The 22,849-nt window shown below is 43.5% G+C and overlaps 1 protein-coding gene across 15 annotated transcripts in view; it reads left to right on the top strand.

Moving 5' to 3' along the window:
- Positions 1-22,849, top strand: part of LOC103247538 (uncharacterized) — a 41,437-nt gene that overhangs the window by 14,218 nt on the left and 4,370 nt on the right. For 5 of the 15 annotated variants that reach the window (XR_012089941.1, XM_073008331.1, XM_073008327.1 and 2 more), the window contains exons 4-10: positions 8,446-8,575; positions 11,999-12,119; positions 14,925-15,045; positions 16,947-17,040; positions 18,041-18,103; positions 18,439-18,579; positions 18,899-18,965. Coding sequence is in view for 8 of the 15 variants with exons in the window: in XM_073008331.1 (XP_072864432.1) it covers positions 14,984-15,045; positions 16,947-17,040; positions 18,041-18,103; positions 18,439-18,579; positions 18,899-18,965 (427 nt within the window). In the remaining 7 variants the exon portion in view is untranslated. Of the gene's footprint in view, positions 1-8,445; positions 8,576-11,998; positions 12,120-14,924; positions 15,046-16,946; positions 17,041-17,999; positions 18,104-18,438; positions 18,966-21,599; positions 22,763-22,849 lie in introns of all 15 variants that reach the window. The other 10 variants (XR_012089946.1, XR_012089945.1, XR_012089943.1 and 7 more) reach the window with 5 other exon arrangements.

The following is a 22,849-nucleotide window of genomic DNA, read 5'->3' as shown; positions in this document are numbered from 1 at the left end:
CGATCAGAGTCTGGAACACTCTTTCTATAGACTGACCGCAAATTGGATTTCCTGTCAACTCTCGCACTTGGAGTCACAGCTCAGGGTATTTGAAGAACACACTTGGTGGGACTCACAGAGCCATCTCGCTAATTTGGGGCAGCCCAATCTATAGAGTTATAAAGTGTTGCTTTTCACAAGGTTACTTCGCTGGATGGGTTTTGTGCAGCTTTGAAAATAAGACTTATTCCTAACAGAGCTTTCCTCTGGGGCTGTTGTTCCATTACTGTTTTTATTATTTATTTGTATGGGTGTGACGTGGTCGGGGGAGGAGAAGGGGCGTGTGTGTGTGTGAGAGAGAGAGACAGAGAGAGGGAGAGACCATGGAAGCTGGTTGGCCCCATCTAAAGCATTTGTATGAAGTCCCTTCCAGAAATGTGTTTACATGACAGACTGTCTCAGATCCAGCAAGGAGAGGCTGCTTTTTGGCATATATTATCAATTCCAAAATGTGTAATAAATACACATTTCACAAAAGCAATATGTGTTTTAAAATATAATATGTGCAGACGATCTTATAAATCACTAGCTTGACACTTTTGTGTCTACCTTTATGTCCCTTACCCTCTCCCACTCGTAATACAATTGTCTTAAATTGTTTTATAAACAACATCAGATAGCAGTATAATTTTGTTGCATCCATAAAACATAATTTAGAGAATTGAAGGTGAAGGAAAGTCTTTTGTATTTATGTGTAATTTCACTATGTTCTTTATTCCATCCTGATGTCTTTTTTTTTTTTCTTCTTTATTTTATTTCAATAGGTTTTGAGGGAACCGGTGGTGTTTGGTTATACGAATAAGTTCTTTAGTGGTGAATTCTAAGATTTTGGTGCACCCATCACCCGAGCAGTGTACACTGTACCCAATGTTTAGTCTTTTATTCCTCACTTCCCTCCCACCTTTTCCCCTGAGTTCCCAAAGTCCATTGTATCATTCTTATAACTTTGTGTCCTCATACCTTAGCTCCCACTTACGAGTGAGAAAATACGATGTTTGTTTTTCCATTTCTGCGTTTCTTCACTTAGACTAATGGTCTAATTCCATTCAGGTAGCTGCAAATGCCATTATTTCCAATTATTTTATTCCCTTTTATGGTTGAGTAGTATTCCCTGGGGTGTGTGTGTGTGTGTGTGTGTGTGTGTCACATTTTCTTTATCCACTCATTGATTGATGGGCATTTGGGCTGATTCCATATTTTTACAGTTGCAAATTGTGCTGCTATAAACATACATGTACAAGTCTCTTTTTTGTATAATGACTTCTTTTCCTCTGGGTAGATACCCAGAAGTGAGATTGCTGGATCAAATAGTGGATCTACTTTTAGTTTTTTAAGGAATCTCCATACTCTTTTCCATAGTTGTTGTAGCAATTTACATTCCCACTACCAGTGTAAAAGTGTTTTCACCACATCCATGCAGACATCTATTTTTTTTATTCTTTTTTGATTATGGCCATACTTGCAGGAGTAAAGTGGTATCACATTGTGGTTTTGATTTACATTTCCCTGATAATTAATGTTATTGGGCATTTCTAATATGTTGGTTGGCCATTTGTATAACTTCATTTGAGAATTGTCTCTTCATGTCCTTAGCCCACTTTTTGATGGGATTGTTCGTTTGTTCGTTGCTGATTTGTTTGAGTTCCTTGTAGATTCTGGTTATTAGTCCTCTGTCAGATGTATAGAGCACAAAGATTTTCTCCCACTCTGTGGGTTGTTTACTCTGCTGCTTCTTTTTTTTTTTTTTTTAATTTATTTATTATTATTAAACTTCAAGTTGTAGGGTACATGTGCACAACGTGCAGGTTTGCTACATATGTATACTTGTGCCATGTTGGTGTGCTGCACCCATCAACTCGTCATTTACATCAGGTATAACTCCCAATGCAATCCCTCCCCCCTCCCCCCTCCCCATGATAGGCCCCGGTGTGTGATGTTCCCCTTCCCGAGTCCAAGTGATCTCATTGTTCAGTTCCCGCCTATGAGTGAGAACATGCGGTGTTTGGTTTTCTGTTCTTGTGATAGTTTGCTGAGAATGATGGTTTCCAGCTGCATCCATGTCCCTACAAAGGACACAAACTCATCCTTTTTTATGGCTGCATAGTATTCCATGGTGTATATGTGCCACATTTTCTTAATCCAATCTGTCACTGATGGACATTTGGGTTGATTCCAAGTCTTTGCTATTGTGAATAGTGCTGCAATAAACATACGTGTGCATGTGTCTTTATAGCAGCATAATTTATAATCCTTTGGGTATATACCCAGTAATGGGATGGCTGGGTCGTGCAGAAGCTTTTGAGTTTCATGAAGTCCCATCTCTTTATCTTTGTTTTTGTTGCATTTGCTTTTGGGTTGTCGGTCATGAAGTTTTTGCGTAAGCCAATACCTAGAAAGGTTTTTCCAATATAATTTTCTAAAATTTTTATGATTTCAGGTCTTAGATTTAAGTCTTTGATCCATTTTAAGTGGAGTTTTATATAAGGTGAGCGATGAGGATCATTCTTCTACATATGGCTTGCCAATTATTCCAGCACCATTTGTTGAATAGGGTGTCCTTTCTACGCTTTATGTTTTTGTTTGCTTTGTCAAAGATCAATTGGCTGTAAGTATTTGGGTTCATTTCTGGGTTCTCTATTCTGTTCCATTGGTCTATGTGCCCATTTTTATACCAGTATCATGCTGTTTTGGTGACTATGGCCTTATAGTATAGTTTGAAGTCAGGTAATGTAATGCCTCCAGATTTGTTCCTTTTGCTTAGTCTTGCTTTGGCTATGTGGGCCCTTTCTTTGTTCCATATGAATTTTAGAATTGTTTTTTCAAGTTCTGGGAAGAATGGTGGTATTTTGATGGGAATTGCATTGAATTTGTAGATTGCTTTGGTAGTATGGTCATTTCACAATATTGATTCTTCCCATCCAAGAGCATGGGATGTGTTTCCATTTGTTTGTGTTGTCTATAATTTATTTCATCAGTGTTTCATATTTTTCCTGGTAGAGGTCTTTCACCTCCTTTGTTAAGTATATTTCTCAGTTTCTTTTTTTTTTAATTGAAGCTATTGCAAAAGGGGTTGAGTTCTTGATTTGATTCTCAGCTTGGTTGCTGTTGGTGTATAGCAGGGATACTTACTAGTATACATTAGTTTGATATCCTGAAACTTTACTGAATTCATTTGCCAGTTGGAGGTTTTTGGATGAGTCTTTAGGGTTTTCTAGTTATATGAGTATGTCATCAGCAAACAGCAACAGTTTGACTTCCTCTGTACTGATTTGGAAGTCCTTTCTTTCTTTCTCTTGTCTGATTGCTCTGTCTAGGACTTCCAGTGCTATGTTGAATAGAAGTGGAGAAAGTGGGCATCCTTGTCTTGTTCCAGTTCTCAGAGGAAAAGCTTTCAACTTTTCCTCATTCAGTATAATGTTGGCTGTGAGTTTATCATAGATGGCTTTTATTACCTCCTTCTATTTTGCTAAGGGTTTTAATGATAAGGAGATGCTTGATTTTGTCAACTGCTTTTTCTGCATCTTTTGAGATGATCATGTGATTTTTGTTTTTAATTCTGTTTATATGGTGTATCACATTTTTTGACTTGTGCATGTTAAACCATCCCTGCATCCCTGGTTTAAAACCCACTTGATCATGGTGGATTGTCTTTTTTTATATGTTGTTGGATACTGTTAGCTAGTATTTTCTTAAGAATTTTTGCATCCATGTTCATCAGGGATATTGGTCTGTAGCTTTCTTTATTGGTTATGCCCTTTCCTGGTTTTGGTATTAGGGTGATATGATACTGGGTTAATAGAATGATTTATGGAGGATTCCCTCTTTCTCTGTCTTTTGGAATAGTCTCAATAGGACTGGTACCAATTCTCCTTTGAATGTTTGATAGAATTCAGCCATGAATCCATCTAGCCCTGGACTTTTTTTGTTGGCGTTTTTTTTTTTTTTTTTCTCTTTTATTACCATTTCAATCTTGCTGCTTGTTATTGGTTTGTTCAGAGTTTCTATTCCTGGTTTAATCTAGGAGGATTGTATATTTCCAGGAATTTATTTTTATTATTTTTTTATTATACTTTAAGTTCTGGGGTACATGGGTACAATGTGCAGGTTTGTTACATATGCATACATGTGCCATGTTGGTGTGCTGCACCTATTAACTCATCATTTATATTAGGTATATCTCCTAATGCTATCCCTCCCCCTCCCCCACCCCACGACAGACCGCAGTGTGTGATGTGCCCCTTCCTGTGTCCAAGTGTTCTCATTTTACAATTCCCACCTGTGAGTGAGAACATGTGGTGTTTGGTTTTCTGTTCTTGTGATAGTTTGCTGAAAATGATGGTTTCCAGCTTCATCCATGTCCCTATAAAGGACGTGAACTCATCCTTTTTTATGAATGCAGAGTATTCCATGGTGTATAATGTGCCACATTTTCTTAATCCAGTCTATCATTGATGGACATTTGGGTTGGTTCCAAGTCTTTGCTATTGTGAATAGTGCCACAATAAACATACGTGTGCATGTGTCTTTATAGTAGCATGACTTACAATCCTTTGGGTATATATCCAGTTTTTGTTTATAAGCCTCGTCTGGGTTTTCTAGTTTATGCACATAAAGGTGTTCATAGTACCTTTGAATTATCTTTTGTGTTTCTGTAGTACTGGTTGTAATACCTCCTGTTTCATTTCTAATTGAGCTTATTGGGATCATCTCTTTTCTTCATCAGTCGCATGAACAGTATATCAATTTTATTTTTCTTTTAAAAGAGCCAGCTTTTTGTTTAATCTTTGTATTTTTTTGTTTCAATTTCATTTCATATGGTTCTTGGTTATTTCTTTTCTTCTACTGGGTTTGAGGTTGGTTCTGATTTTTCTGGTTCCTTGCTGTGTGACCTTAGATCATCTGTTTGCATTTTTTCAGACTTTTTGATGTTGGCATTTAATGCTAAAAACTTTACTCTTAACACTGCCTTTGCTGTATCCCAGAGGTTTTGATAGTTGTGTCACTATTATTCAGTTCAAATAATTTTTTAACTTCCATCTTGATTTTATTGTTGACTCAATGATCATTCAGGAGCAGGTTTGGTTTCTGTGTAGTTGCATGGTTTTGAGGGTTTCTTTTGGAGTTGATTTCTAATTTTATTCCACCGTGATCTGAGAGAGTACTTGATATAATTTCAGTTTTCTTAAATTTATTGAGACTTGTTTTGTGGCCTATCACATGATCTACCTTGGAGAATGTTTCTTGTGCTAGTGAATAGAAGGTATATTTTACAGTTTTTGGGTAGAATGTTCTATAAATGTCAGTTAAGTTCATTTGTTCTAGGGTACAGTTTGAGTTCATTATTTCTTTGTTGACTTTCTGTCTTGATACCTGTCTAGTGCTGTCAGTGGAGTACTGAAGTCCCCCACTAGTATTGTGTTGTTGTCTGTCTCATTTCTTGGGTCTAGTGGTAATTATTTTATAAATTTGGGAGCTCCAGTGTCAGGTGCATATATATTTAGGAGTGTGATATTTTCCTGCTGGACTAGTCCTTTTATCATTACACAATGTCCCTCTTTGTCTTTTTTAACTGCTGTTGCTTTAAATTCTGTTTTAAATTCTGAAGGTATTCATGCATTGAGGGGAGATCATCTCAGTTTAATGAAAGTAGTTTTTAATTTAATGTATAATCATTAAAATATTTTTTGAAGTTTTTGTCTCTAGTACACAGAAACACACAGTAATGTCATGGGTATTTAACCTTAATGTGTTTATGCACAAAGGTAGTTATTCAAATATTTTCTTATCTCTGAAGAATCTTCATTATTAATAAACAAATTTCTCATGGAAAACAAAATGTATAGTAGACATCATTGAGTGATTCAAAGGAAATTGTCGTAAATACCAAAAGCTTAGAACAAAGTGAGAGATTTTAGTTAAGTAAACTTGTCTAACAGCAATTACAGGACTTGTAAAATACATTAGACCATAAAGAAGTAGTGTGTTTGTGGGGGTAGAGGACAATACGGTAGTGCTTTAGTGAAGAAATAAATTTTATACTTTATTACAATTTGCATTACTATTTACATTGTAATAAATAAAAACTTTATTTTCAGATAGTTTAGATTATATTTCTGCTACTTCAACCATCAATAGTAAGACTTCTCAAAAACATGAGAAGCTGGGAGTTGATGATAAATATTGCAATCAGTGATCAAAACCCAGAGAGCAACTAGACTTTGGACATAAGAACTTCATAGTTAAAGAAACTTTTTGTGTTAGTATCATCACTGGAGTATAATGTGAATCAAATAAGAAAGGAAAATCATGAATTAGAAGAAGAGGCAACTGGGTATGGTTTTCATATTGTAGAACAGGTTAATCATTCATTAATCAATTTAACTCTAATTTTACTTGACTAAAATTGAGACACAAATTTATTTTATGTCCGCATTTTCATAATTAAACAAATTCTATTTTAAAATATATTTCAGAAACTCACAACTCAACTTTATAGGTATGTGTGTCATTGGGGCAGGAGTCAGCTGAGCTGCTGGGGCAATGTTGGGATGAAAAAATTTATGTTAAAAATATGTATAAAAGGGAAACAACATAACCTGAACGTTTTTTAGAATGCCAAAATATTATACTTATTTTCTTTTTATTTACTTTTTTTTTTTTTTTTTTGAGACAGAGTCTGGCTCTGTCTCACAGGCTAGAGTGCAATGGCGCCATCTCGGCTCACTGCAACCTATGCCTCCAAGCAATTCTCCTGTCTCAGCCTCCTGAGTAGCTGGGATTACAGCTACTCAGTACATGTGCCACTACGCCCGACTAATTTTTGCATTTTTAGTAGAGACGGGGTTTTGCCAAGCTGGTCAGGCTGTTCTCAAACTCCTAGACTCATGATCTGACCACCTCGGCCTCCCAAAGTGGCATGAGCCACCGTGCCTGGCCACTTATTCTTTAATGATTTTGAAAACAATGACAAAGCCTTGGACATATAATGTCAAGTGCACTTTTCATTATCTAGTTTGAATTTTTATTTCTGAAGGTATTTTTGCTGTCTGTGATCATCTTTTCTTCCTTTTGTAGTATCTTCTGCTGCATTCAAATTCTTTAAAGAAGACCTATTTGTGTCATTCTTTAACATCAAAATTTTTCTTGATATGTAGCTTCTATTTTGTTTCCACTTCTTTTTCTTTTACATATAAAACACGGAAATTTACTCATTTTACACAGATAACTCCATTGTATACATGAAGTATACATGTTATTAAACTTCTATTTTACAGAAATAAATTTCATATATATAAAAATATTTGTAAAACTTAAAAGTAAAATGAGCATTCATGTTTTGGTCACAGATTTTTTATGTTTTAATGGAATGTGTTTTTGAAGCCCTGAACACAGCTACTTTTCTATTTATTTCCTGAACCCTTAAGTTGGTTTTCTGATTTCTGTCATTTCCTTTCTCTATGTGGTTTTGTATCTCTTTCATTTTGTTGACATTATGTCACCAAAGATCTTTAGATCTCTTCTTCAAAGTCTTTAAATCATCACACAACTCTCTGCCCCTTTCCTTTTTTCTAAAACTGCCTGTTTCCATTTTCTCCTTAACTCAGATATTAAAGATGTTTTCTTCTCTTTTTCTACATTGAATAATGTCCTTGATGCTTTTTGTGTGTACTTTTTTTTCTTCTTATAGACGGTGGTCAATGGGTATCAAAATGTATTTTTGTGTCTTTTTCAAACATATGTGTGTTACTTTTATATCTTGGTTACTCATCTCTGGATTATGGCTTATATTTAGTAATAGGTTATTTTATCTTAGTATACCAATATGGATATGAATAGTTTATTTACAAAAAGTTATGGTTAGACCAGGTGTGGTGGCTCACACTTGTAATCCCAGCACTTTGGGAGGCCAAGGTGAGTGGATCATTTGAGGTCAGGAGTTCAAGACCAGTCCGACCAACATGGTGAAACATTATTTCTACTAAAAATACAAAATGATCCCAGAGTGGTGGTACACACCTGTAATCCCAGCTACCTGGGAGGTGGAGGCAGGAGAATCACTTGAATCCAGGAAGCAGAGGTTGCAGGGAGCTGAGATCACACCATTGCATTTCAGCCTGGACAAAAAGAGTGAAATTCCATCTCAAAAAGCAACAACAACAACACAAAAACTGTATGGTTATAATGTCACTTTATCTGCCATATTTGCCATAACATTGTTCTTTGTATTATTTATCTAAGATTATAATTTCATATAGAATGCTTCCAAAGTATGGTCAGTTGAAACTGAAAGGATCATAGTTTATAGATTTGTTTCTTTGATATGCCATAGCACAATATCTGTTTAAACGATTATTAAATATTTACTCTTAAAAATACTTTATTTACTAATTCTGTGCACTTCTGCAGGTATAAGAAACTCCTGGAAATGTCAATAAATTTGTTAAGTGCATTTGGAAATGAAGACTTCGGTTGTCATGGAGACTTAAAAACAGATCAACTGAAAATGGATATTCTGATTAAGAAGCTAAAACATAAGGTAATTTTTTTAAAAAAAATTATCTTAAGGATTTGATTACATGTGTGAGACGTGCAGGTTTGTTACATAGGTAAGCGTGTGCCATGATGGTTTGCTGCACCTATCAATCCATCACCTGGATGTTAAGCCCCACAGGAATTAGCTATTGATGTTGATGCTCTGCCTCCTGACTCCATTAGGCCCCAGTGTTTGTTGTTCCCCTCCCCAATTCCATGTGTTCTCACCGTTCGGCTCCCACTTATAAGTGAGAAAATGTAGTCTTTGGTTTTTTGTCCCTGGATTAGTTTCCTGATGATAACAGCTTTGAGTTCATCCACGTCCCTGGAAAGTGTTTGATCTCATTCATTTTTATGACTCCATGGTGCGTATATACCACTTTATCTTTATCCCATTTATCAGTGAGGGACATCTGGGTTGATTCAATGTCTTTGCTATTGAGAATAGTGCTGCAGTGAACATACAAATGCGTTTATCTTTATAATAGAATGATTTATATTCCAATGTACAATAATTTTAAATCAGTTTTGGGCTTTAAAATCATGTAATTTGGGAAAATATTAATAATGGAAAAACCCAAATTCTGCCAAAATATGTTGAGAAAATAGAGGGTAATTATATATTTTAATACTTTAAATGCATCAGGCTGTTAGTTATTTCCCAGATCTGGGAATACCTAGAAGGGGAGAGACTGGCTTACATTAATGAGGGCCATTTCAATCTCTTGTCTCTGCAGCAGCCATTTCAAAATATGTCAAAAAAAAAATATTTGGGGTTAAATATTTTGATTTCCTTCAGCTTCTTCTCTCTGTGATGCTGTACCAGAATCAGGGTAGAAAGTAAGCCACATTATGGCCGGGCGCGGTGGCTCAAGCCTGTAATCCCAGCACTTTGGGAGGCCGAGACGGGTGGATCACGAGGTCAGGAGATCAAGACCATCCTGGCTAACCCGGTGAAACCCCGTCTCTACTGAAAAATACAAAAATCTAGCCGGGCGAGGTGGCGGGCGCCTGTAGTCCCAGCTACTCGGGAGTCTTGAGGCAGGAGAATGGCGTGAACCCGGGAGGCGGAGCTTGCAGTGAGCTGAGATCCGGCCACTGCACTCCAGCCTGGGTGACAGAGCGAGACTCCGCCTCAAAAAAAAAAAAAAAAAAAAAGAAAGTAAGCCACATTATAAGTGTTAAAAATATCCATCTGATGAGATTTTATAGTTTGAAGTGTGTGATTCCCAGGCCCTTTAGATAGAAATTGGGGCCAAAGAAAACAGGGTCTTATTCCTCAATGTAAATCTCTCAGTGCTTTAAAGAGTGAAAGAAAGATTTTTCATTTAATTTTACAGACTTCATACTAGTGAAAAGGATAGTTTTCAAAATATAAATCTTGTTTCTATAAAAAGGACACACTGTTGTTTCTCTCATGTCTTGAACTCTGGCCAGTGATCTGAAACCAAGCAGTACCTGTCTCCAGATCACTAGTACCCAATTAATGTGTGGTGGAGGGGGGTGGTGGGTAACGGGTTTATTGAGAAATAATGAACCCACCATGCAATTCACTCATTTAAGATATACAAGTCACTGACTTTAGTATTTTCAGAGAGTTATGCCGTCATCATTACAATCAATTTTAGAACATTTTCATCACCCTAAAAGCAAACCCCACATCATTTAGCCATCTTCACTAGTTTTCCCTTCCTCCCTAAGCCTTAGGGAACCACCAACCTTCTTTGTATAGATTTGCCTATAAGACTCTGAAATATAAAACAAGTGATCTACTGCGACTGGCTTATTTCACTTAGCATAACTTTTCATGCTGCATCTGTGTTGTAGCAGGTATTGATGTGGGGTTTTTCTCCTTAGTTCAGCTAAATCTGGATTATTCTTTCATGATTAGGAAAAATTAAGCACGCAGACACATTGAAGGGTGAGGAGGACAGACTTTATTATGTGAAAAGGATATCTCTCAGTAAAGAGAGGGGTCCTGCCAACAGATTTCCACCTCACAATTGAATGCCAGGAACACATTAGCTGAAGTGACCAGTCTCCTCCCCTGCATAAGGCACGAATTCCTGGTGGCTCCACCCCATCCCACCAGTGTATGTGGGCCTCTGGTCCACTGCTGGCATGTGCAGGCAAGACAAGTCCGGGTCACCTTCTCTGCACATAGCATCTGGTGTAAACACTTGTGGGCTGGTTGGAGATTCTCCAGGGACCCTTCCATATCTGCCTAGGCATTTTGCTGTCTCCTCCTAAGATCAGGATCAGTGCTTAATTTCTTCTTATTGCCGAGTAATACTCCAGTGTATGGATGCATCAAACAGTTATTTATCCGTTCACCAGGTGATGGACCTTTGGGCTCTTTCCCACCCAAAGGTGATGGACGTTTTGATTCCCTCCACTTTTGGACTCCTATTAATAATGTTGCTGTAGACATTTACATATGAGTTTTTGTGCTTGCATATCTTTCTATTTTCCTGGAGTATATCTTTATGACTGGAAATTCTGAGTCATATGGTGACTTCATACTTAACCTTTTGAGGAGCTGCCAATTTGTTTTCCAAAGTGGTTGTGCCACTTTACATTCCCAGCAGCATGGGATAAGGGTTTGAATTTCTTTACATTTTTCCTAACACTTTCTCTTTTTTATTGAACAAAGATTTTTATCCTGTGGTGTGAAGTGATACCACATGTGGTTTTGATTTACATTTTCCTAATGACTCATTACATCTAGCATCTATCAATGTGCTCATTATCCATCTTTATATCTTCTTTGCAGATATATCTGTTCAGAATCTTTGCCCATTTTTTAAATTGAGTTATCTTGTTACTATGAATTGCAAAGTTTCTTTAAATATCCTATATATGTAAGTTGCTTATCAGATATATGCTTTTCAAATACTTTCTTCTACTCAGTGTCTTGCCTTTTCACTTCTTGATACTGTCTTCTCAGACACAGCACTTTTCAATTTTGAAGTCCATTGAATCCGTTTTACCTTTGGAGTCATAGCTAAGAAAACACTGCCAAATGCAGTCACAAAGGTTTTCTTCTGAAAAGTTTTAAAACTTTCTTCTGAAAGTTTTATAGTTTCAGCTGTTACAGTTAGCAGTTCAATTGTGAGTTAATTTTTAAATAAGATATTTGCTCCAAATTTATTTATTTTTTGCATATGAATACCCAGTTGTCCCAACACCATTGGTTGAAAAGACTATTCTTTTCCCATTTTGTTCTTTTGTTATCCTTATGTAAAACCAACTGACTGTAAATGTGCAGGTTTATTATGAGATTATAAACTCTTAGTTTATTTATCTATACTCTTAGGCCAAGGCCAAATTGAATTTACTGAGAAGTTTTTTCAATTATGTTGCCTATTACCAGTTGTCTTATGTCATAATAAAAATGAAATTTAGTGGAATATCTTTATCTTTACAGGTGTCTCACCATCCTTCCCTCAAACATCATCTTCCCATCAGGGGCCTTCTCTGTGCCTTGTGGTAACCTACCTGGCCCAAGACGCACCCGGGGTTCGAACCAGGGACGCCAGTTTCTTCAGGTACCAGCACAGAGGATCATGGGAAGGCACTTTTGTCCATGGAGACCCAGGAAAACTTCTTGGCAGCACGGGTTATTTTTTCCTGCCACATATGCCCAACCTCCCCTCTCTCCAACCTTACTATCCCCTCAGGAGCCTCTGGCCCTCTTTGTGGTATCCCTAACAGGCCCGATAGGCACACTGGGTTCTAACCAGGGAACCCAGGGTGCCCAAAGAGCAGTGCTATGGCTGATGGAAGGCACTTTTGTCCCTGGGGAGCGCAGGAACACTCCTCACTGGCATCCATTTTTTTCTTTTTCTGCCACAGGAGCCCCATACGCCCTCCTTCTAACCTCACCTTCCCCCAGGGTCTTTTCTGTCCTTTATGGAGTACCCTTGCAGGGCCCGAGACGTGCCCTGATTTCAAATCATGGATGCCACTTTCCCCAGGGGCCAGTGCAGGGCCTGTTATGAAGGCACTGTTGTCCATGTGGGACTCAGGAATGCTTCTAAGCGGTGTGATTTTGTTTTATTTTTTTCTGCCACAAGTGCACCAGCTCCCATTCCTCAATGCTTAACTTCCCCTCCGGTGCCTTCTTCCTTCTTTGAGGTACCCATAGTGTTACCGAGACACACCGTGGTTTTGAGCTGGTTTGGCCATGGTCCCCGGGGCCCAGTGTAGGGGCTGTCGGGAAGGCACTTCCTTCCTTGGGGGAAAAGGAATGCTTCTCGATCACCTGTTTTTATTTTTTGTTGTAATACCACAGGTAACCCAGCTCACAAACACTCACACACTAACTCACACTCACACAATCACACTCACCCATTCATACACACATACATAAGCAGCCTCACTCACACACTCAAACTCACACTCATTCACTCATACACTCACACTCACTTTCACTCACACACACACTCATGCACACTCACACTCCCACTCTCACACCCTTGCTCACAGTCACTCACATTCTCACTCGCAAACTCACACTCAATCCCACTCACACCTACACTCTCACACTTTCACTCACACTCATGCTCACACACACGAACGCTCAGTCGCACACTCACCCACGCTGTCACACTCAGACACTAACATTCAAGGTCACTCACACTCACACTCTCACTCTCACACAAACTCACACACTTTCACTTATACACATACACCCGCCCTCACACTCATTCACACACACACATGCACATTCACACACACACACTCACATTCTCACAAATTCAAACTCACACACAACTCCACTCACACTCTCACACTTTCACACTCACCATCACACACACACGCACACTCATGCTCGCATACTCACCCACTCACACTGTCACACTCAGACACTAACACTCATGATCACTCACATTCTCTCACACTCACAATTGCGCACGCGCACACACACACTTACATAAACTTACACACACTGACATACAGTCATACCCACTTTAATTCACACTCACTCATAGTTTATTTTTTCTCCATCAGGAGCTTCACCTTCCTTCCCTCAAACTTTATCTTCCCATCAGGGGCCTTCTCAGTGATTTGTGGTATCCTATCTTGCCGGAGACACACCCTGGGGTCGAACCAGGGCCGCCAGGATCTTCAGGTACCAGCGCAGGGGCTCATGGGACGGCACTTACATCCGTGGAGTCCCAGGAACACTTCTTGGCAGCACGTTTTATTTTTTCTGCCACTTATGCCCCACCACCCCTCTCTCCAACCTTACTATCCCCTCAGGAGCCTCCGACCCTCTTTGTGGTGCTCCTAATGGGCCCAGTAGGCACACTGGGTTCCAACCAGTGAACCCAGGGTGCCCACAGAACTGTGCTGTGTCTGATGGGAAGGCACTTTCGTCCCTTGGGAGCCCAGGAATGCTCCTCGCTGGCTCCCATTTTTTTCTTTTTCTGCCACAGAAGCCCCATGTGCCCTCCTTCTAACCTCACCTTCCCCTCAGGTTCTGTCAGTTTTGGAGTACCCCTGCAGGGACCGAGATGCACCCTGATTTCAAACCAGGGATGCCACGGTCCCAAGGGGACAGTGCAGGGTCTGATATGAAGACACTGTTGTCTGTGTGGGACCCAGAAACGCCTCTAAGTGGTGCGATTTTCTTTTTATTTTTTCAGCCACAAGTGCACCAGCTCCCCTTCCTCAAAACTTAACTTCCCCTCTGGTGAATTCTTACTTCTTTGGGGCACCCATAGTGTTACAGAGAAAAACCCTGGTTTTGAGCCAGTTAGGCCACGGTCCCCGGGGCCCAGTGCAGGGTCTTTTGGGAAGGCACTTTCTTCCGTGGGGGACAAGAAATGCTTCTCGATGGCCCTTTTTTATTTTTTGTTGTAATACTACAGGTCACCCAGCTCACAAACACACAATCACTCACACAGTCACTCACACTCACATTCAGACTCACACAGGCACCCTCACAGTAATACACACCTGCACTCACACATTCACCCTCACACTTTCTCATACTCTCACTCTCACTCTCACACACTCATTTTCACTTACACACTCTCCATCATGCACATTCACACTCACACACACCCACGTGCACACTCACACACTCAAACACTGTTGCTCACAGTTACTCTCACATTCTCATTCAGAAACTCACACTCACACACATTCAACCACACTCACACTCTCACACTTTCACTCACACCCTTACACTCACCCTGACTCACATGCACAGACTCACACACTCACACTGTCACACTCACAGACACACTTATAGTCGCTCACACACACAGTCACAAACACACACACAAACTCACACACACTCTCACACTCAAACTCACACTCACAGTTTTCTTTTTCTTCAACAGGTGCCTCACCATCCCTCCCTCAAACTTTATATTCCAATCAGGGGCCTTCTCTGAGATTTATGGTACCCTACCTGGACCGAGATGCACCTTGGGTTCGAACCAGGGATACCAGAATCTTCAGGTAGCAGCGCAGGGGCTCATGGGAAGGCACTTTCTTCCGTGGGGGCAACAAATGCTTCTTGATGGCCCGTTTTCATTTTTTGTTGTAATACCACAGGTAACCCAGCTCTCAAACACTCATTCACTCGCACTCACACAATCACTCACAGTCACTAACACACATTCATACTCACATGCAAGCACCCTCACACAGTCATATACACTCACTCTCATTCACATTCACTCTCATTCACACTCACACTCACACTTTCACTCACACACTCACACTGCCTCACACACACTAACCCACTCACAAACTCATCCACACTCACACACACTTGCTCACACTCACATTCTTACACATTCAAGCCCACTCACACCCACACGCTCACTCTCACCTTCACTCACAATCACCCTCTCACATGCTGACTCACACACTCGAACACTCATACTCTCAAAGTCACAGACACACGGTGACTCACACACTCACACTCATTCTCACACAAACGCACTCATTCACTCTCTTACACACTTTCCCTCTTGCACACAAACTCACATTCACACACACGCACTCACACTCTCACTCACATTCTCATGCACAATCTCACATTCTCATGCACAATCTCACATTCTCACACTCAACCCCACTCACACATTCTCACATTTTCACTCACACACTCACGCACACTCACACTCGCACACTCACACTATCACACAGACTAACACGGTCATACTCTCACACACTTACTTTCACACACGTTTACACACTCCCTCACATATACACTCACAAACTCACCCACATGCACACTCACCCACACACTCGCTCACACACACTCAGACTCTCGCTCAAGTCACTCACCTTCTCACTTTCAAACACACACGCACTCAACCCCTCACACCCATACACACACCTTCACTCACACCCTCACACACTCAAAGACACAGTCGCACACCCACTCACACTGTCACACTCATGGACACACGATCACTCACACAACACACACTCTCTCACTTTCCCTTACACACACACTTACACTCTCCCTCTCACACACAAACTCTCACACTCACATTCACACACTCACACTCTTGCTCACACTCACATTTTTCACTCACACACTCAACACTCACTCAACCCCACTCTCACACACTCATCCTCACCCACTCGTCCACACACACACTAGCACACTCAACACACTTGTAATCACAGACACTAACACGTACTCACAGACACTAACATGGTCACTCACACACACATACACAAACTCACACTTGCAAACACACACTCATTTTCACTTACACTTGTTCTCACACTTTCCCTCATGCTCACACGCACTCACACACACTCATACACACTTGCTCATAGTCACTCACATTCTCACCCACAAATTCACACACTCAAGCGCACTCACTTTCACTCACACCCTCACACACTCACCCTCACATGCACACTCGCACACTCACGCTGTCACACTCACAGACACTAACACTCATGGTCACTCACATTCACTCACACTCACACTCTCACACTCACACTCACACTCACACAAACTCACGAACCGGGTTGGCCACTGTACCTGGGGCCCATCGCAGGCACTGACGGAAGGCACTTTCTTCCATGGGTGGCAAGGAATACTTCTCAGCAGCCCTTTTTTTCTTTTTTATTCCACAGGTAACCCACCTATCCACCCTCGAACCTTAACTTCCTCTCAGGGGCTTTGTCCTGCTTTTGGGTACCACTAGCATGTTTGAAACGCAGCCTGTGGTCGACCCAGGGACTCCAGTGTTCCCGGGGCACAGTTCTGAGGGCTGATGGGAAGGCACTTTCATCTGTGGGTGACCCAGAAGAGCTTCTCGGCATTGCAATTATTTCTTTCTGCCACTGGTGCACCACCTCACTTCCCTCACTATTTATCTTCTCCTCAGGGGACATCTGCTCACTTTGGGGTACCCTTCGAGTTCTCAAGAATCTGCTCACTTTGGGATACCCTTCGAGTTCATTGGAACCACAGACTGCAAGGTACCCATGACCCAGCGAAGGGGCTGAAAGGAAGGCATTTTGGTCCGTGGCTACCCATGCCCCACTTCTCAGCTTGGCGTTTTTTTTTCTCCAACAGATGCCTTACCATCCCTCCCTCAAACCTTATGTTCCCATCAGGGCTTTCTCTCTGATTTGTGGTAGCCATACCTGGACAGAGACTCACCCTGAGTTTGAACTAGGGATGCCAAAGTCTCCAGGTACCAGCGCAGGGGCTCATGGGAAGGCACTTCCATACATGGAGACCCAGGAATGCTTCTTGGTGGCATGGTTTTTTTTTTCTGCCTCATGTGTCCCACTTCCCCACACTCCCAACTTACTATCGCCACAGGAGGCTCCTTCCCTCTTTGTGGTACACCTAATGGGCCTGCAAGTCACCCTAAGTTCGAGCCAGGCACCACAGTGTACCCATGGCCCAGCATTGGGTCTGATGGGAAGGCACTCTCGTACCTGGGAAGCCCAGGAACACTCCTTGCTGGCGTGTTTTTCTTTCTTTTTCTGCCACAGAACCCCATATGCCTTCCTTCTAAGCTCACCTTCCCCTCAGGGTCTTTCTGTCCATTTCAGAGTACCCCTGGTGGGCCCGAGATGCACCCTGCTTTTGAACCATGGACGGTAGGCTTCCCAGGGCCCAGTGCACAGACTAAAGGAAGGAACTTTCCTCTGTGGTGGACCCAGGAACCCTTCTCTGTGGCGAGATTCTCTTTCTTTTCTTTCTGCCACTGGTGACCCATCTCTTCTCCCTCACTGTTTACCTTTCCCTCAGGGGAGTTTTACCCACTTTGGGGTACCCTTTGTGAACCCAAGATGCACCCTGTATTCGAACCAGGGATGCCAAAGTCCCTGGGAACCAGCACAGGGGCTGATGGGAAGGCAGTTTCTTTCCTGGGGGATGCAAGAACGCTTCTCAACAGTGTGTTTTTGGACTTTTTGCCACACAGCTGAACTGCATAATCTTCCTCAAATCTGACCTTCCCCTCAGGATTCTTCTGTCCCCTTTGGGGTACCTCTACTGGGACCAAGACACACCCTGGGTTTGAACCAGGTATGCCATTGTCCCTGGGGCCTAGCGCAGGGCCTTATTGGAAGGTAATGTTTTCCATGTAGGACCCAGGAATACTTCTCAGTGGTGCGTTGTTTTTTTCTTATTTGTTGCCACCAGTGACACAGCTCCCCTCACTCAAAAGTTGCGATCCCCTCTGGTGCCTTGTGCCTGCTTTGGGGTACCCGAAGTTGGCCCAGAACACACCCTGGGTTCAAACTGGGAAGGCCATGGTCCCCGGGGCCCACCGGAGGCGCTGATGGGAATGCACTTTCTTCCATGCAGTCAATAAACTCTTTTCAGCGGAGGTTTTTTTTTTTTTTTTTTTTATTCCACAGGTCACCTGCCTCCCTGCCCTCAACCTGACCTTCCCCTCAGGGGCCTTCGTCCCTCTTTTGGGTATCAATAGCATGTCTGAAACACTCCCTGCGTCGAATCAGGGTCTCCAGTGTTCTCGGGGCCCAGTGCCGGGGCTGACGGTAAGGTACTTTCATCCGTGGGGGACCCAGGATAGCTTCTCGAGGTCGTGATTACTTTTCTCTACCACTGGTACACCTCCTCACCTCCCTCACTATTTTCCTTTACCTCAGGGGACTTATGCTCGCTTTGGGGTAACCTTCGCATTCCCGCGATTCACCCTACATTTGAACCCGGGTCTGTAGGGTCACCAAGGCCCAGCGAAGGGGCTGATGGGAAGGCATTTGGTCCGTGGCGACCCATGCCCCTATTCTCGAGGTTGCAAATTTTTTTTCTGCAACTGGCGCCTCACCATACCACCCTCCAACCTTATATTCCAAGCAGGGGATCTTCTCTCTGATTCGTGGTACCACTGTCTGGACCGAGACACAGCCTGCGTTCAAACCAGGTATGCCAAGCTCTCCAAGTACCTGTGCAGGGACTCATGGGAAGGCACATTCGACTGTGGAAACCAGGAACGCTTCTTGGCGGCATGTTTTTTTTATTCTTCAACATGTGCCAAACTACCCTCGCTCTAACATTACTACCCTCACTCCAACCCTCTTTGGAGAGAGGGTAGTTGGCACATGTTGCAGAATAAAAAAACGGATGGAGGCTCCCCTCAGGAGCCTCCAGCTCACTTTGTGGTACCCTTAACGGGCCTGAAAGGCACCCTAAGTTTGAACCACGGACCCCAGGGTTCCCTCTGCCCAGCGATGGGGCTGATCAGAAGGCACTTTTGTCCCTCGGGAGCTCAGGGACACTTCCCGTCTGCAAGTTTTATTTTTCTTTTTCTGCCACAAGAGCCCCATATGCCCTCCTAAACTCAATTCCCCTCTGGGTCTCTGTCCGTTTTGGAGTACTCCTCTAGGGCCCATAACACACCCTGATTTTGAACCATGGATGCCAGGGTCCCCAGGGAATGACCCACAGACTGGTGATAAGGCACTTTTACCTGTGGTGGACTCAGGAACGCTTCTCAGTTGCACGATTTTCTTTCTTTTTTTTCTTCCACCAGTGCCTCAACTCCCTTCCCTGACAGTTTACCTTTCCCTCAGGGGCCTTTTGCCCACTTTGGGGTACCCCTAGCGAACCCAAGATGCACCCTGTATTTGAGCCAGGGATGCCAGAGTCCCCGGTTCACAGCATAGGGGCTTATTTAAGGCACTTTCATATATGGGGGACACAGGCCCCGTATCTCAGTAGAGCATTTGTTTTCCTTTCTCTCAGTTGCCTCATCTCCCGGCACCTTACCTTCCACTCAGGGGCCTTCTGCCAGGGTTGTGGTACACCTAGTGTGCATGAGAAACAACCAGGATCTGAACCAGGGACATAAGGGTCAACAGGTAGTGCAGGGGCTGATGGGAAGACACATTCGTCCAGGGATGACCCAGGAACGCTTCTTGGTAGTTTGTTTTTTATCTTTTCTGCCACAGGTGCCCCAACTTCCCTCCCTCAAACCTTAATTTCCCCTCGGGGGCCTAATACCCTCTTTGTTTTACCACTACCGGGTCCAAGACGCACCCTGGTCTGGAAACAGGGAAGCCAGGTCCTTGGGACCAAGCACAGTGGCTGATGGGAAGGCAGTGTCTTTCCTGGGGGATGCAGGAACGCTTCTCGCCAGTGTGTTTTTGGTTTTTTCCCCATGCAGCTGACACACATCCCCTTCCTCAAACCTTACCTTCCCCTCAGGGTTCTTCTGTCCACTTTGGGGTACCACTAGTTTGTCAGAGACTCACCCTGGATTTGAAGCACTTACGTGAGGGTCCCTGGGGCCTAGCACAGGGCCTTATGGGAAGGTAATGTTTTCCGTGTAGGACCCAGGAACACTTCTCAGTGGTGCATTGTTTTTTTCTTATTTGGTGCCACCACTGCCCCGGCTCCCCATGCTCAAAAGTTCCGATCCCCTATGGTGCCTTGTGCCTGCTTTGGGGTACCCCAAGTCGGCCTGAGACGCACTTGCCACTTCTGCTCGCTTTGTGGTACCCTTCACGTTCCTGTGATTCACCCTACATTTGAACCCGGGTCCGCAGGGTCACTGAGGCCCAGCACAGGGGCTGATGGGAAGACATTTTGGTCCATGGTGACCCATGCCCCTATTCTCGAGGTTGCGATTTTTTTTTTCTCCAACTGGTGCCTCACCATACCACATTCAAACCTTATCTTCCAAGCAGGAGTCTTCTCTCTGATTTGTGGTACCCCTATCTGGACCGAGATGCACCCTGGGTTCGAACCAGGTATGGCAGGCTCTCCAGGTACCAGCGCAGGGACTCACGGGAAGGCACATTCAACTGTGGAAACCCAAGAACCTTCCCAACAGTGTTTTTTTTTTTTTTTTTTTCTTCCACAACATGTGCCCAACTCCCCTCACTGCAGCCTTACTATTCCCTCAGCGACCTCCAGCGCACTTTGTGGTACTCCTAAAGGACCTGAAAGGCACCCTGGGTACAAACCAGGGACCCTGGGGTACCCACTGCCCAGCGATGGGGCTGATGTGAAGGCACTTGTGCCCCTGGGGAGCTCAGGAACGCTTCTCTCCTGCACGTTTTTTGTTTTTTTTTTTTTTTTTTCCTGCCACAGGGGCCCGTATGCCCTCCTAAACTCACCTTCCCTTCAGGGTCTTTCTGTCCGTTTTGGAGTACCCCTAGTGGGCCTGTGAAGCACCCTGATTTTGAATCATGGACGCCAGGGTCCCCATGGAGTGGCCCACGGACTGATGGGAAGGCACTTCACCCGTAGTAGACTCACGAACCCTTCTCAATTTTGCGATTTTCATTCTTGTTTTTTTGCCACTGGTGCCCCACCTCCCCTCCCTGACAGTTTACCTTTCCCTCAGGGGCCTTTTGCCCACAGTGGTGTACTCCTTGCGAACCCAAGACACACCCTATAATCGAACCAGGGATGCCAGAATTCCCCAGGACACGGTGCAGGGGCTGATTGTAAGACACTTTTATATGTGGGGAACACAGGCTGTGCTTCACAGTGGCGTTTTTTTCTCTCTCCCTCAGTTGCCTCATCTCCCTGCATCTTACCTTCCATTCAGGGACCTTCTGTCGGGGTTGTGGTACACTGAGTGGGCAAGAGAAACCACCAGGATCCGAACCAGGGACATAAGGGTCACCGGGTAGCAGCGCAGGGGCTGATGGGAAGACACATTCGTCAGGGGATGACCCAGGAACTCTTCTCGGTAGTGCATTTTTTACCTTTTCTGCCAAAGGTACCCAAACTCCCCTCACTCAAACCTTACTTTCCCATCTGAAGCCTTATGCCCTCTTTGTTGTACCAGTACCAGGACTGAGATGCCACCTGGTCTGGAAACAGGGACGCCAGGGTCCCTGGGGCCGAGCGCATAGCCTTCTGGGATGGCATTGTTTTCCATGCAGGAGCCAGGAACGCTTCTCAGTGGTGCATTGCTTTTTTCTTTTTTGGTGCCACTACTTCCCCAGCTCCCCTCTCTTGAAAGTTATCATACCCTCAGCAGCCTTTTGCTTGCTTTGGGGTACCCCAAGTCAGCCCAAGACGCACCCTGAGTTCGAACGGGGAAGGCCACGGTCCCTGGGGCCCCCAGCAGGCGCTGACAGAAGGCACTTCCATGGGTATCAAGGAACACTTCTCGTTGGCACGTTTTTCTTTTTTTATTCCACAGGTAACCCACCTCCCCGCCCTCAAACCTTACTTTCCCCTCAGGGGCCTTTTCCTGCTTTTCGGTACCACTAGTGGGTCGGAAAGGCAGCCTGCGTTCGAACCAGTGATTCCAGTGTTCCCGGGGCAGAGGGCCAGGTCTGATGGGAAGGCACTTTCGTCCAAGGGTGACCCAGAATAGGTTCTCAGCCTCGTGATTATTTTTCTCTGCCACTGGTGCACCACCTCACCTCCCTCACTATTTACCTTCCCCTCAGGGGACTTCTGCTAGCTTTAGGGTACACATCGTGTTCACGAGAGGCCACCTTCATTCAAACCAGGGACTGCAAGGTACCCGTGGCCCAGCACAGGGGCTGAAAGGAAGGCATTTTGGTCCATGGTGACCCATGCCCCACTTATCAGCTTTGTGTGTGTGTGTGTGTGTGTGTGTTTTCTCCAACAGGTGCCTCACCATCCCTCCCTCAAACCTTATCTTCCAATCAGGAGCTTTCTCTCCAATTTGTGTTAGCTGCACCTGGTCCCAGACTCACACTGCGTTCGAACCAGGGATGCCAGCATCTCCAGGTACCAGCACAGGGGCTCATGTAAGGCACTTCCATACGTGGAGACCCAAGAACGCTTCTGGGTGGCTCGTTTTTTTTTTCTTCCTCA

This window comes from Chlorocebus sabaeus, chromosome 2 (genome assembly GCF_047675955.1).
Source record: "Chlorocebus sabaeus isolate Y175 chromosome 2, mChlSab1.0.hap1, whole genome shotgun sequence".
In the NCBI taxonomy this organism is placed as follows: Eukaryota; Metazoa; Chordata; class Mammalia; order Primates; family Cercopithecidae; genus Chlorocebus; species Chlorocebus sabaeus.
The sequence above is the reverse complement of the archived record's forward strand: the minus strand, read 5'-3'. Positions and strand labels throughout refer to the sequence as shown.